This window comes from Hesperophylax consimilis, chromosome 13, assembly GCF_061612785.1.
Source record: "Hesperophylax consimilis isolate HC1 chromosome 13, BYU_Hcon_1.0, whole genome shotgun sequence".
NCBI lineage: Eukaryota > Metazoa > Arthropoda > Insecta > Trichoptera > Limnephilidae > Hesperophylax > Hesperophylax consimilis.
The window spans coordinates 24545131-24559916 of NC_142848.1; the positions used below are offsets into that span (position 1 = coordinate 24545131).

General features: G+C 36.7%; 1 protein-coding gene across 1 annotated transcript; it reads left to right on the forward strand.

Moving 5' to 3' along the window:
- Positions 1-653: 653 nt before the first annotated feature.
- Positions 654-14455, forward strand: LOC149418652 (transmembrane reductase CYB561D2-like). The gene is made up of 3 exons (XM_089639141.1): positions 654-845; positions 9847-10039; positions 12531-14455. Exons 1-3 carry the CDS (start codon positions 654-656, stop codon positions 12845-12847), a joined length of 702 nt encoding a protein of 233 aa, XP_089495267.1. The 3' UTR covers positions 12848-14455.
- Positions 14456-14786: the final 331 nt, after the last annotated feature.

Here is a 14786-nt window from a genome sequence, read left to right on the forward strand (position 1 = left end):
CGGCTATGTTGGTAGCTAGCCCTTGGTGTCACATCGAAAGTAAGAGAGTTTGGTAGGGGTGGCTGAGTGTGGGTGGGATTGGATGACGAAAATGTACTTTGTTATGGGAAGGCCACGAATGGTTCAGATTATTTCAGAATGGGCCCGCCTACTGTTTCGGTGAGTCTGGAAGGCTCCAGAAAGTTCATGAATGTTCTAGAATGATCTAAAAGGTTATGGAAGGAGAAAATTCAAGAAGGTTATATGAGGTTCCAAACTGAGTGGCGGAGTGTGTCGGTGAGTCTAGAAGGGATACAGCTAGTGTATATTATATTGAAAGATCGTTAAAAAAAGTCATGACACGCCTCTGGTAGACAGCTATAAATTACCAATATAATATTTTATCTCTGGCCGTCAGCGAGCAGAAATGTGTACGTATCTATATTTTCATACCAATGCGTGACTAATAGAGATTAGAGTTTACTACAATAATTCTGCGACGGAAAGGTGAAAATGCGCTAATTATCATTATCAGTTTCATTCGGTTTGCTACGGTATCTGGCAGCATGTACTAAACCAAACATTCCCTCCGCAACAAAATCTGGTCCGCTACCTGTTCCCGCGTTATCGGCAGTATTATTATTAGTGTTTGTTTTAATTAATTCATCAGTAAAATGGGAGAAAAGAAATCAAGCGGGAGTGCTGGCTGGTGGCTGGCTCTGAGGCTACTGGCCAATGTGATTGAACATCTGATAGTTGGTTTGGTGGTGTTCGTGATTGTAAACTTCGCAGCCGCCTCCTTGGGAAGTCAAGCGGGAAGGGTAGTGGGCAGTTTCCAACTTCATATAATGTTCTCAGTTTGCGGGGTAAGTTTACAATATACATAAAGCCTGTGACAGACCACGCAATATTCTCGTGTCTTGGTCTATTTCAGCATATCGCTCGTCATACATTCTCATTGATAGTGTATGGCGAGCGATATGCTGAAATAAGCCAAGCCGTCAAGATGGTAGCCGTGTTCGATAGTACTTTTTCACTCCGCCAGAGCGCATGAGCGTTGCGACTGTGAAGTAGTGAGGAGTAATGATTATCTACGCGAGTTTTGTTCACAGAACTACCTGAATAATTAGATCTACTTTAAAATGATTATTTGCCACTCGAGCGATGGAGATAATCGGGTGTTCGGTTTTGGATTCGGCCATTTGATTTAATTAATATCATACATCCAAATTTTAATAAGGAAACATAAACTGCGTACTGCGGTTTAAAGCCAATGAATCCACATAGATTTTCACCGATAATCCAATATTTTTAGGTATGAAAAAAAAGTCTTTATTTATAAGTCATTTTAATTCATAAAAATCACCTACTTAAATTTTTTGCAATTATTATTAATTTACCTATAAACCGTGTGTACCAGTATAGAAATTTAAAAAATGGGAGCTGGAGTTTGGGTCGTGGAATGCATTCCTGTTTATGCAGTCCGTGTTTAGGTTTTGAGCAGTCCCAGACATCCAAATCCCCCTCTCCTTCTTATGTATTCGAGAGGCTTTTTCCTTCCTCTTCCTTTGCTTGACGGCCAGAATGCATCACCTATCCTTTGACTGCCTGCGATAGATGACGATGTCTAGAAATTGATTCTTTCCAGTATCCGTAGCAGAGGTAACAAGATTTTCTGGCATTGCCACAATTCGGAATATACTACGTATACATATATTTTATGTTAAACCACACAAGAGTCCAAACGGCTTCCAACCGTCTAGCCAGTGAGACTACGGCATACCTAATTTGGACATGTTATGAGGCTGAAGATGGTGAGGAGGGGCAGGAGATAGGGAGGAGGAAGATTGGGAAGTAACTAGCTATTGAAGCAACGTTTCAATTCTGAATGGTGGTCTTACATCAGTAGTTTATAATAAAATTTACTTTTAACTCCGGGTTTTGATCCCTCGACCTCCGGCATGCTAGTCGAGAGCCTTACCCGTCGGCCTCTGCAGTCCGTGGTATTTGTGCAAAATATTTAAACCGTATCTTAAGAACTTTGGCGAATGGTGCACCATTCACTTGGGTGGCTGAATGTATCATACGTCCCTGTGTACATGGGAACATTTTAAGCTTCTTTATGTTTGCAATTATTACTACTACGGTTTTCGAAATGAGTAACGTATTTCTGCCTGCCTAAACTATCGCACTTTGTTGTGGTTATTCTCAATTTTCTGGGTTCAACAAAAATATTTGAGCATTTTCGCAATGTCAATAGTAATTAATAGATAATAGATTTAATGGCAATTTTTGTAAGATTACTAACTAGGGGTGGGGAATCTCCGGTGTAATGTTTTCCCGACTCCCCTCGCTTCTTGTTAACTGATTAATCTTTTGCTCGTTTGATTTTCAACTTCTCGCGGTTTATCAACCCTTCAATCTTAACGAATTAATATGTCACGTTGTGTAATTTTTTGTTTCGACAGTGATTAATTCATTGAAGGATCCTTTTAATTGGTTGTGGTAACTTTGGTTCTTTTTAGATGAGGCGTGTTACATTCTGTATGGTTTGAAAATAAGACAATGACCGACTACCCTGATTTTAACTACCCTTTCCTACCTTGTTTGCTCGCCCAAACGTTTCCGGTTGCTGCAGTCAATAATGTGCTAATATAATGAGAAAATTAATTACAAGTACATGAAATTCGCTATAGACAATTCAATTCAAGATGCACAAAATTCTAAGTTAATGATTTGACTATGGATTGTTAGTTTTGTGAGTTATTTCTATGAATAGGTATTTTCGGGAATAGCTAGAGACAAAACATGTGTTGCTTTCGATTGGTCTCCGTCCAAATCCCACCCATCAACGTGACCAGCTCGAGAGCAGCCAAGTTGATGGTCCAATCCCAACACCTCCAGAAATGAATTGAATATCGCTCAGCGACAGATGAAATAATGACATGTTTTGCCTCCTGCCGGAGGGTGATGAAGGTGGAATGTGGGTCCTTGGTGGTAACTGTTGATGTTGATGTTGATGATGAATGATGAAGATTCATCTTATACCGTTAGGTACAAGGGGCTGCTCCGGTCCGGTGGCATGATAGCCTGGTGTCAGGAACCATTTGGGCCACGTGGGTAGCGCGAGGTTTAGGTCGCGTCAACCTCCCCCAAATCGATGATGAGTTGAGCTTCGCCAGCATGCCGAAAATTAGGAGTCCACTCTACTAACCTCAAACATAAACATATACTGAAGTGGTTTGCATCAGCAACGTCAGGAGTTCGGGAGTCCCGTGAACACCCCTCTGGTTTACGCTCGTAAGGATAATGATGAATTCAGCTTCAGTTTGTTCGACTTCGCCTCTGCAGTCACGCTACTCCAAATAGCTCCTGGCTCCAGTCTATACAGCTTCTCGTTCCAGTAGAGGTAATGACACATATTTATCATATGTACAATACAGAACATACTTCAAGTCTTTCGTCCACACTCAAAATAGTCATGTCAATATTTAATTTGGATGAGGGCGTCCATCCGACATAACGAATGTTTCCTAGACGGGAGATTTTACCCCACTTCAAAGTCATGGTCATTCGCTCTATCGTTTGTTACCCTCCGTTCGCTTCAAATATCAAAGAATAGTAGAAATTGATATCCTCGACTTCCGGCGCTAAGGATCAGGGATACTGGAATCATCAGGTCGTGAATCTGAAATCATCCGATCTCCGTCAGCTCAAACGGTTTCAGTCGGAGTCAATTTCCAACCTAATTCTGGATGACTTCTCCTCCTATAGTGGGGTAAGTACTTATTGAATTTGACAGGAAGGACGTCAGAAAGCGCCGAAACAACTTCATATTCGTCACGATCCCTTCGTTCTGTCAGCGAAAAAATCCTCCTCACACGCCAGCCAAGAATAGCATAGCCCTTATCCGCTTTGTTCCTTCGTCTACCAGCTAACTCAAGTAGGAAAGCCCATTAGCAATTTTCGTTCCCTTCGATCTGAACTCAGTGAAAGCGTCCTCTCACCAGCTGAAAATACTCGAAACAGGGGTCTATTCCGGGTGACTATCTAAGGCTGGTCCGCCAACACCTTCGACAGAAACCGGTGCTTTTACGGGAATAACTCAACCACACCAATAGCAGGGGAAAAAGCCGGCGCTGCTATACTAAAATAGACGTTATATCGGTATCCAGGGTTATCGACTTTGCTAACACAAGAGTCCCTATTAGGCAAGCCAATCACAAATTTCGTTCCATTCGCTTTTGTCGCTTTGGTAAGATAGGACAGCCTACGGAAAATTCGTACACTCCGTCCCCGCCAAACTTATGAAAAATGAAAATCTCACTTCATAGAATAGGAATGCCAGACAGATGAATTCTCCCGGCGGCTAGCTGTAACCCGCTGCGTTATCCCGATTCAAAATGAATGAAAAGAGTGATGTTTGAATAAGTTATATTTAATTAAATATATTTTATGAATTCCGTATAACCTAATCGTTAAATATTATTACTGGAGAATTATTAAATCATTTTAAATTGCAGAAAAAAAATTGTCTAGCTCATAAACAATGTCTATTGTTGGATGATCTAAAGCGGTTTCAGGGTAACCGTTCTTCGTCCCTTTTTTAATGGCCAGGTCTCGTAATTTATGGCCTCCTTCGCTAACGGGTACCTATAGTGCTCAAGTTAAATACCCTTACTTTAAAATACAATTGGATTATTTGGTTTACATTAAGGAAATAAGTGTTAATAATTAGATTATAATAGACTTACCGATACATCTTAGTGTCAACAATCCAAATAATTATAAAAAAACAAACACAGTCACATGCAGAAAACTCATGCTGTTAGAAAACCGCACCTTCTACACTAAATGATTTTAGCCGTGTTCGCATCCCGACGATTAATTCTTGTTGACGCGCTTCCTAGTTTTTACTAACTCGACTATCTTAAAACGCTGACCGATCCTGATTATTCCTGACCGTCTCCCAGACCTTGAAACTCTGACCCCCTTGACTTTATTTCCCGCCTCCCAACGTTTTCAAAACCTGACTCTCTTGAACCGCTTTTTTCACCCTCGACTATCGACTTTCTTCTTCCGTTCTTCAACGCTAACTGTCTTGAACCGCTTTTTCTAACCACGACTATCGACTTCCTCCTTCCGATCTTCAACGCTAACTGTCTTGAACCGCTTTTTCTAACCACCGACTATCGACTTCCTTCTTCCGTTCTTCAACGCTGACTGTCCCGACCGTCTCCCCGCGCTTTCAAATCCAGACTCCCCCTTCTCAAACCAACCCCCCCCCAAATCACCATATGCGATTTCTAATTTATGTTCTTTTGAATTCTGAATGCTTTTTGTTTTCAAAAGACAGAAATGCACTAAAGGAACACATCAATTATGGCCCTAGAACCTGTCACATTAATTTTAAATCGTTTCAAAACCAATAAATTGTTACTTCTCCAGTAAAATGTCTAATTCTTTGTTCAAAGGATGAAACTTGACTACTCCCAGTCCAGTGGCGTGTTGGCCCACCAGTTTTTAGCCTCTTTTCAAATTACCAACCTAATTCTAGAATGTAGTAAATAATTATGATGTGATAGTTTTATTTTTTTAAATCTTCTTGCGAGATTTTAATTTAATTAGGCAAATTCCAAACTCGTCCTGTTAAAATGTTATTTACCTCGCTATTCATAATTATAATTCGTCTGAATCCTTAGAAAATTACGTAACTATATTTAACGGCGTATTTCATACTTAGAAAGCCACTTAGTAGCATTGCTCAACCCAGTTGAATTGTTTCTTATCGATCTCGTTAGGTTTTTTTTTCTATCCCCCCCCTACTCTGGCAAATCCATTGCTACCCCACTGAATAAAATCTAAGAATTCAAACGACCATCACGGAGGTCTGCGACGATACAGTGCATGTTCCTATTTTTTTTTTTCTACCCTAATAAATCCAAGCACTTGTTTCTAAAGCAGCTTTAAGGCCAACATCTGGTAAACTCCTACTTCGTGAAATCAACTGAAAAATTCTTTCTAACCATAATAAATCAACAATAAAAAAAATTTATCCCAGGGCGAGTCCATCACACCGGTCCCCGGACCGTAAGCGGCTTATTTTAGTTAGGCCCGTCACAGCCGGGTAACCAATGAACCAATACAGTTAACTGATTCTGATAATCTGTGTTAGAAGTACTGACGTTCATCGACTCGTATGATGCAGCGAAAGAAAAAATCGAAACCAAAAAGAGGAATTTGGCATCCTCTGAACTTTTGATGACAATATTAGAAATATAGAAGATAGTTAGTACATAGTTTGCTTTGTACATAGTTGATAGTTTGCTGACAGTGCGCGAATACTTGCAAAAACGTAAGATGATGGATAAGCCCTCTGGACTCTTGAGCGATTGGTGTTATTATTTAATTAAATATCAATATGAAAACATATGAAACTGCTTACTGCAGTTTGAACCAATGAATCCACCCAGATTACTTTCAAAACGTTTTTGCAAAATGTCAAAATATGCCAAAAATCACTCGATAAATTTCGCCAAATCAAGTTCGAAAATTCAAAATTGTCCAATTGACATAACATGTAATTGGACTGAACGAAATTTCATACATCTGAAACAATGCAAGAATCAAGAAGACAAAAAGTATTCATATCATGAGAAAACTGTAGATTATTTTAGATTATCTAACCTTAAATACTGTTATCTTCTTTAACCCTAGAAAGATAACCATATTTTGTAGTACATAAAAGATAACCATACGCTGCAGAGGCGCATAATATATTTATCATTTTTTTAAATTAAATACCTAGGTAATGTATTTCTTTAGCGGAATTATTTTAATGTGTGGTTAATGAACTAATAATAAAAAACTTTTTTACTGAAATTATTTATTTGTTTTAAACATTAAACTTAAATTAAAAAAACCTCTAGAAAAAACAATAAAATTAACCGTATTCTGTTTACAGGAAAATATTATCACAAATTTATATTTTTTTTATATAAAACTAATTAAATTATTTTAATTTACTAATAAACTATAAAATAATCAGTCAAAACTATAATGATTTTGCTAAAAATTTGGTTTAGAGGCATTCAAAGCAAACATCTTTTTTGTGTTCGCCGTAAACTGTCATAAGTCATCATTGACATTCTTTTTTTTTTACTTAAGCAAAAGCTGCAATACCGTCTTTTCTTGGCTGGAGGTTCTTCTTCATTATCACTGGAGCTCTGCACATCTGGATTCGGAAGAATATTGGTGATATTTTCTCGCACACGCTTGAGCAAAGTAGGAGCTTCGAGTCTTTCCGTCATCCACGGTTCAGATAACTGAGTGCTTAACTTTTTCATATATTCCCTTCTATTTAGAGGCTTTTCATGTTTCGCTAGAACGTTGTGACAGTATATGACATAAGAATTGACGAATGCCATGTTCAGTATGCCATAAAGCATAGCCATTGGCCACCTATTGGTTTTTCTTGAACATGACATTGAGGAACACATTTGATCGAACGTGTCCACCCCGCCTTTAGTCTGATTATAATACATTATAATATCGGTTGTGGCGTTGATGACACCTTCTTCATCACACGATGATATCAGGTAAACCATCTTAGAGGGCTTCGGCTTGTACGAGACTAGGGTCAAACATCCATCATAGCAGAACATTGACGTGCCTACGGATCGAGACCGTGTATTTTTCAAGTCTTCGGGGATCTCCCGTTTATTGGATCGTATGGTTCCAACGAGGGTTAGTTTGTACGGCTCGTGAAGAAGGGATTTCGCGAGAGGAACCGAAGTGAACCAATTGTCACACGTAATATTCCGGTTTGTGCCATGCAAGGGCCGAGACAACTCCTTTACATAATATTCACCTTGTGGCAAACCATTAGTGTTTGTGGCTCTTCCAATATACGGCATTGAATTTAGCATGTACTTTGTTCCGCTATCACACATCATAGGGATTTTTATCCCGTATTTGCTGGGTTTATTGGGGATGTACATGCGAAATGGGCACCGTCCTCGAAACCCCAATAATTGCTCATCAATTGTGACGTGCTCACCCGGTGTATAATTCAGTTTACACTGAGTTATAAATAATTCCCACAGTTTTCTAATGGGAACAAGTGGATCTTCATGACGTAAGGAGGGCCGTATAGATTCGTCATCAAATCTCAGACATCTAATCAAGAAATCGAAACGATCTCTACTCATCACTGCCACGTAACGTGTTCCTGAAAAACTACTATTGAACAGCTCATCGGTAGACAAGTGATTGTCTTTCATCGCCGCACTCAAGGTCAGTATCCCAAACAAAGCTCGGACTTCTGTCATAGACGTATCTTTGAAAGTGGCTTTGGTCATGTTTTCTCGACGTTTTACAGAGATCTCAATATTCGTCCAACGAACGATTTCACCCACTATTTCGTCGGTAACAAACAAAGTAAACATAATACTGGGTCATACACATTGCGACACATACGCGTTGGACCTCTGTTTGTGCAAATTATATTTATGGCAGATATCCTACCACGACTTTGTCCTTTTATTGTTGACCAGAAATGTTGGTTTTTACCCCTTAGCACACGGCGATCAGGAACAATTATACGGCGGTCACGACGTGATGTTTCCAAACTTCCAGGCTCTGAAGATACTGGTGGAGTTATAATGTCTTCATTTTGTGTATCATTCAATTCTTCTGGCACCTCATCATCGATGAACTCATCTTCATAGTCACTCTGCATTTCATCTTCACTCACATGATCTTCTGTTTCACTGCCACTCTCCTGATGTCCATCATGCTCGTTCTCTTCTTCTTCAGTTAAAAATCTCAATATTTGATCATCAGATATAATTCTTCGGCTCGTCATTATGAAGGTTAAAAAAACCATGCTAAAACAAACAATAAAATACCTATAATAAACATGTAATGTAAGTATAAACAAATTTATACTTTTACTAAAAGTCACGCAAAAGATAACCATACGCCTTTGGAGCGCATTACCTGGTCATAACTTGAAAAATATGGTACTTACCGCGTAAAAACGACCGTCCCGCGACGCTGTGCACCGACGACTGAGCTAATGAAAAAGGACAGCTAGATGTGCGAGCTCATTAGAAAGAGACAGCGTTTTCTTACCGTCGCGGGCGCCTCTGAGGCGTAGGTTATCTTTCTAGGGTTAAGGAAATATTTTGCAACGTTTGTGACGTCACGGATTAGTGATTACCCTATTATTTGCAAACGAGTTTGTAATTTCAATTACTCTATGTGTGAACATTCTTAACACGAATGGGTGTGCCTGAGGTACTTACCTACACCGAGAACACATAAAATCACTAAATTTATAAATGTTTTAATCGTATCTCTTTAATGATGCGGAATTCGTAGTTACTACTGATGTAACATTTAATATGTTCAAAGAATAATTCCACAGGTACTATCTTATCTATGAACCCACAATATTCAACGTTTTTAATCGAAAAACATTAACGTTGACTAACCGTTAATAATCTAACCCCTTAATAATTTGAGAATAATTTTGGCCGAATTATTTAACGTTTTCGTAAAACCATAACATGTGAAATGTGCCATAAAATATCTACCAACTTTTGGTTAAATTTTGATGACCGTTATGCTTGTCGGCTGTCAATGGTTGACCAAACATACTAGCGTACAATTAGACAGACTTCTAACAGGCCGAAAATCGATAATAAGTTATTTGAGACCATGTAAAAAAAAAAATCTACAGCGATTTGTTGTGTGTACGTGCTAATCGTTGGTTATTGACGATGTAGATTTGACAAACACAAAATGATTATTTTTTGCTCAGTCCTTAAAAATCACACAATAACAAGTGGTTTAATATTCCAGTACCAACTGCTGATGGTCGAGGCCATCCTGTCATTCAGCAAAGACGGTCCCATGGGCACTGTGCTATCCAGGCAGACCAAAAGGATAGTCCATATGATTCTGGCCTTGCTGGGTGTGATCTCTTCTCTCACTGGGGCTATTCTGGCCTTTGACGCTCATGGGGCGAAGTTTGACACTGCTCATGGAATATGTGGTAAGTGAAACCTTCTTATGTATTGTACATGTCCACTACGAAACACACAAGAAAACCAACGTAACTACATCCTACACTCCAAAACTTACGATACACAACATTCATTTTTTAGAATTATAAAATACAAAAATATCTTTCCAGACTTTCAGTTGATATTTTCTATTTTTCCTCAGGTAAATTTACTAAATTTATATAAGAAAAAAATAATTCTATTTTTTTATTACGAACTTTGCTGTGTGTAAGATCTGTTATTTTCTTCTATTCATTACGTTGTTTTGCTTTCTTTATTTTGTTTATCTTTGAACATTATTTTATGATCTAAGTATGTGTAATTTTTATATGTGTAAGCACTTAGTTTAATTTTACATCACCTATCTATATACCTTTAAACCGTGTTTTTTTATTTTCTTTTTCTATCAACTCCACTTAATGTTTTTCGTTAATCGTTCTTTTTTGTAAATAGTATAGTTTTATGCGAAACCTCCACTGATTGATGAAGCCATATTTAAATAAAACATGTACAACTGTTTATACTACCGTATCAATGTTGTATCAATAAACATACCGTTACTACTCCTATGTTCGGTAGAAAAAATATTTATCGTGCCCACTTTAGGGTTATCGTCTCTTACTGGAGCTATCCCGGGCATTGATCCTCATGGCGCAATGTTTGATACTTCTCATGGGAAATGTGTTATGCTGAAACCTTGTTGTCCCCAAACATATCCCAGCACTTTCTGCTGAGCTGTTTATAGTCTGAGGTCATACCATCCTAAGGGGGTTATTCTAGGTTTTGACGTTCATGAAGTTTGACACTGCTGATGGGTTATGTGGTAGGCTGTTGTATCATAATAAATACGTGTACTTTCTGCTCAACTGCTAATTTTTGAAGAAGAGGATGATTCTGACCTCATTGGGGTGTTATAGTATTTTATGGATAGCTATTTTTATAGATAGTTATTTTTTCAACATCTTGCAATATTCACTAAGAAAAAGATTTAGAATACAGAATGTAAAATAAGTGAGGAATGAGTAATGACTACACGAGATATCTAATTTAAATTTGAAATCTCTTTTTACCACCAGTTAAAAATCTGTGCATAAATATTTTTTTCAGTTTCAAAGCAGATAGAACAGCCAACATTTTTTTTAACATTTTGTTGAATTGGGGCAGATTGTATTCCAAATTAATTACTTCGGGTTTCTTTATTTCAGTGTAAACAAATGCCAATGTGATAAAGATGTTTCTTTAATTAACACCAGCCTTGGGCTAAGCATTTCCCGGTCGTTTAAAAGTAATCAATGATTTCAATTTAATTTATGATTCCACAAATTATAATCAGTTATCTCCACCTGAAACATTTTAAAAAATGTCAAGAAAAGCACTTTATTCCGGAAGATTCAAGAATGTGATTATTACATTTTCTGAATGTTTATAGGTAAGGCATTACCAATAGTTTGTAGGTTATGCATTACCAATAATTTATAGGAAAGTCATTATCAATAGTTTGTAGGTAAGGTATTACCTAAAGTTTGTAGGTAAGGCATTACCAATAGTTTGTAGGTTATGCATTACCAATAATTTATAGGAAAGTCACTATCAATAGTTTGTAGGTAAGGTATTACCTATAGTTTGTAGGTAAGGCATTACCAATAGTTTGTAGGTAAGGTGTTACCAATAGTTTGTAGGTAAGGCATTAACAATAGTTTGTTATAATGCCTCACCTACAAATAATTTGTAGGTGAGGCATTACTAATAATTTGTAAGTAAGGCATTACCAATAATTTGTACGTAAGGAATTACCAATGAAATGTTTGTTCATTCGAGTAAATATGGGTAAAATATTACGATTAGGTCTAATCTACTTGTGACTAAATGATTTTTTTAGCGATAAGCTATTTATTTGTGGCTTATCTTTCTGAATACAAAAATAATGCATCAATGAGAATCCCTTTTCAATGTGGAAATAAAGGTTTAAGAACAACGATATTCTGATAACCGTCTTTGAGAAATCACCATTTTGGAAAACTGAGACAGTGTATATATTAGCTAGGTGTAAATCTTCTTAGAATTATATTGGTAAGCTTTTGGTTCCAAATAAAATTGGTTTTATTTTCACGTAAAATTTATTATGTTCGGCTCAATAGAAATTCATCCCATTCAACGAAAGCGAATTTTCATTTTACGTAATTAAAAATTAAAATGCTAAAATTAAAAATTTCCCAAATGAAGTCAGTTTCCTATAATAAAGGTAAATCAAAAGATTTTATAAAAAAAATCGAATGAAGCGAGGCCAGCGATCCCGAATAATTAGAGAAATTTCCACCGGCGGTGCTCCACAGGGGTCAAATTTTGGACCAGTGATATTTTCTGTGTGTATCTTCTGAATATGAATGGAATATCTACGGTCTCTATGGGGTTCAAATTTTTTTTAGATTACATAATAAATTTACTTAACTGTTGTTACTAATGTGTCTATTCTAATTTCAGGTCTGATTGCATTGATCTTCTCGTTGCTAAGCTGCGTGAATGGATTCCTGTCGTTCTTTAGCCCACAACTGCGAGATAAAATTACACCAGCGAACGTTAAAGCAGTTCACACCATCTGCGGGTCTCTGGCAGTCATCATGGGACTCGTCACTCTTATCCTCGGTATCAATAAACCACAATTGTTCGTGGCCTACAACGGAAGGGAGACCGCGACATGCTTAATTGTTTTCGTTGTTTTGGTACTTGTGTATGCTCTCATCGCTCCGATGAAGAGCATGAAAGGGTATATTAGCAATATGAGGTCGACTGTTCTGTAAAATTAACAGAATTATCAGAACTTTAAGCTATTGTTTGGTCGTTCTCATTCCTGTTGTTGGTTAATTAAATACTGGAGGAAAGGGAAAATGGTGGATTTTAGACCTCGCCAATAAACAATACAAACAAAGTATAAGCAGTTTCAAAGATTTTAACGGTTAAAGAAGAATAACGGTTTTACGTTAGGGCAATAATTATAAAAGCTTTTAGTGGATTTCTATTTAACACGAATTCCAAAAATAAGTATTTGATATAATCGTCATTGAATATGCAATTGCGAATTCCGAAGGTTAATAATTATTCACAATCAGTGGCGGTTGGCGGTCTTTTTAACTGGGGATTCAGAAATGCAAGAAAACATACATTTAATCAAAATGTACTAAATGTACCATTATTGTCCTAGATCGAATCGTCGAATACAGTCATTATGTACAAAACACTATATTCCGCTACTGAGAACACAATTATGATAAGAATGTTTGCGACAATCAATAAACGTAACTGCTTTTAATTTAAAATCCGAAACAATACTTGATAAATCTCAACACAATTTAGCATAACTAGCGTCTTAGACAATACGGCATTAGCCAAAACTTTCTTAAAAGTAATTAAGGAATACAGCGTCTCGAGAAAAAGATTGAATTTTAAATAGAAAAACATATGTATTGATACATTAAGATCTGTTCATTTTACTAGTAGATTTACAGATGCATTTAAGCAAGAGGTTGGAAAATGCAGGAACAAGAAAATAAAAATGTACATAAATTGGCTACAACTACTAAAGAAAGTTAAATACCAAAACATAACATAATATGCATCCTTATTCTGCAAAACCAGCTGGCCGCGCCGCAACCGATCTCGGACATCTCAGTGACATCGTCCATCTCCGGAGGTCGATTCGCAGCGCACAAGGCTAGTCTTAATTTGGCCCAGGTTTGCGATAACACTGTGGAGCGATTGTGTTATTTTAATTTTTTGTAGTATTTTGTGCTGATTCTATAACGCACCACACCATGGGAACATCGGGTTGCGCTTGAACTAGATTTTCCGGCGGCGAGTATTTAAATAGGGAATTTTAATATCGCGCTGTTTATAATGTGCTGATATTATTATAGTGCAAGTTTGTCTAAAATAAATAAATTTCCTCATCTTTTTAGTGGGGGTTCACCGCACAAACACACTTTAAAGAAATCCTCCACTCTTTATAAATAATCAGAGAAATAATTTCCCAGAAAAAATATTTTGATTGTTCGTATTGATTTTAGTGTGTTTTATAGGTATTTATGATTGAGATTAGATACCAGAAACAAAAAGCATGACACAAAGCAAACTCACTATATTATTTATAACTAACGCCTAATTATTGATTAAAAATGCAAATATTATGTTGATTTCTGATAAATAATTAGCAACTTACATTGACTGATACGCGAAATACGCACACTTTCAGCAGTCCAAGGTCTGATGATAATTATTAAAGTGTGTCAGATCCTATCAATTCTTCTATATATTGACATACCTAATTAATTGCAAGTGTACAAATTCTGAATGTAAATATTAAGTTATTTGTTATTATTATTTTTGTTTTGTTTTATAAAAATGATTAAATGTGATCGTGTCTAAAATATGTTGTAAATATGTAAGTATTTAAAGTAAATAACAAAAACATTAAAGATTTTTGGTATAAAATTGTTTTATATTCTGCTCATATTGCTCATTTTATTACCTCAATAATATTATATTGAACATTGTATTTCATAACATCGTTCATAAATAAGAACAAATATAGGATGGGTCCCAAATGTGTCCCTTGAATAACGCCGTTGGTGCATATGAATTATTAAAATAAGGTTGTAAATTATGTTGCAATGAAAGAATACGTTTCATAATTACAAATTTATTATATTTAAACAAACACATAGATTTATGAAAAATATTAAT

What these genes read in the sequence shown, in the direction of transcription:
- LOC149418652 (XM_089639141.1), top strand. Translation starts at nt 654, where the DNA reads ATGGGAGAAAAGAAATCAAGCGGGAGTGCTGGCTGGTGGCTGGCTCTG. An exon ending in TAATGTTCTCAGTTTGCGGG is followed by an intron (nt 846 to 9,846) that starts GTAAGTTTACAA and finishes TTAATATTCCAG; the next exon opens with TACCAACTGCTGATGGTCGA. An exon ending in CACTGCTCATGGAATATGTG is followed by an intron (nt 10,040 to 12,530) that starts GTAAGTGAAACC and finishes TTCTAATTTCAG; the next exon opens with GTCTGATTGCATTGATCTTC.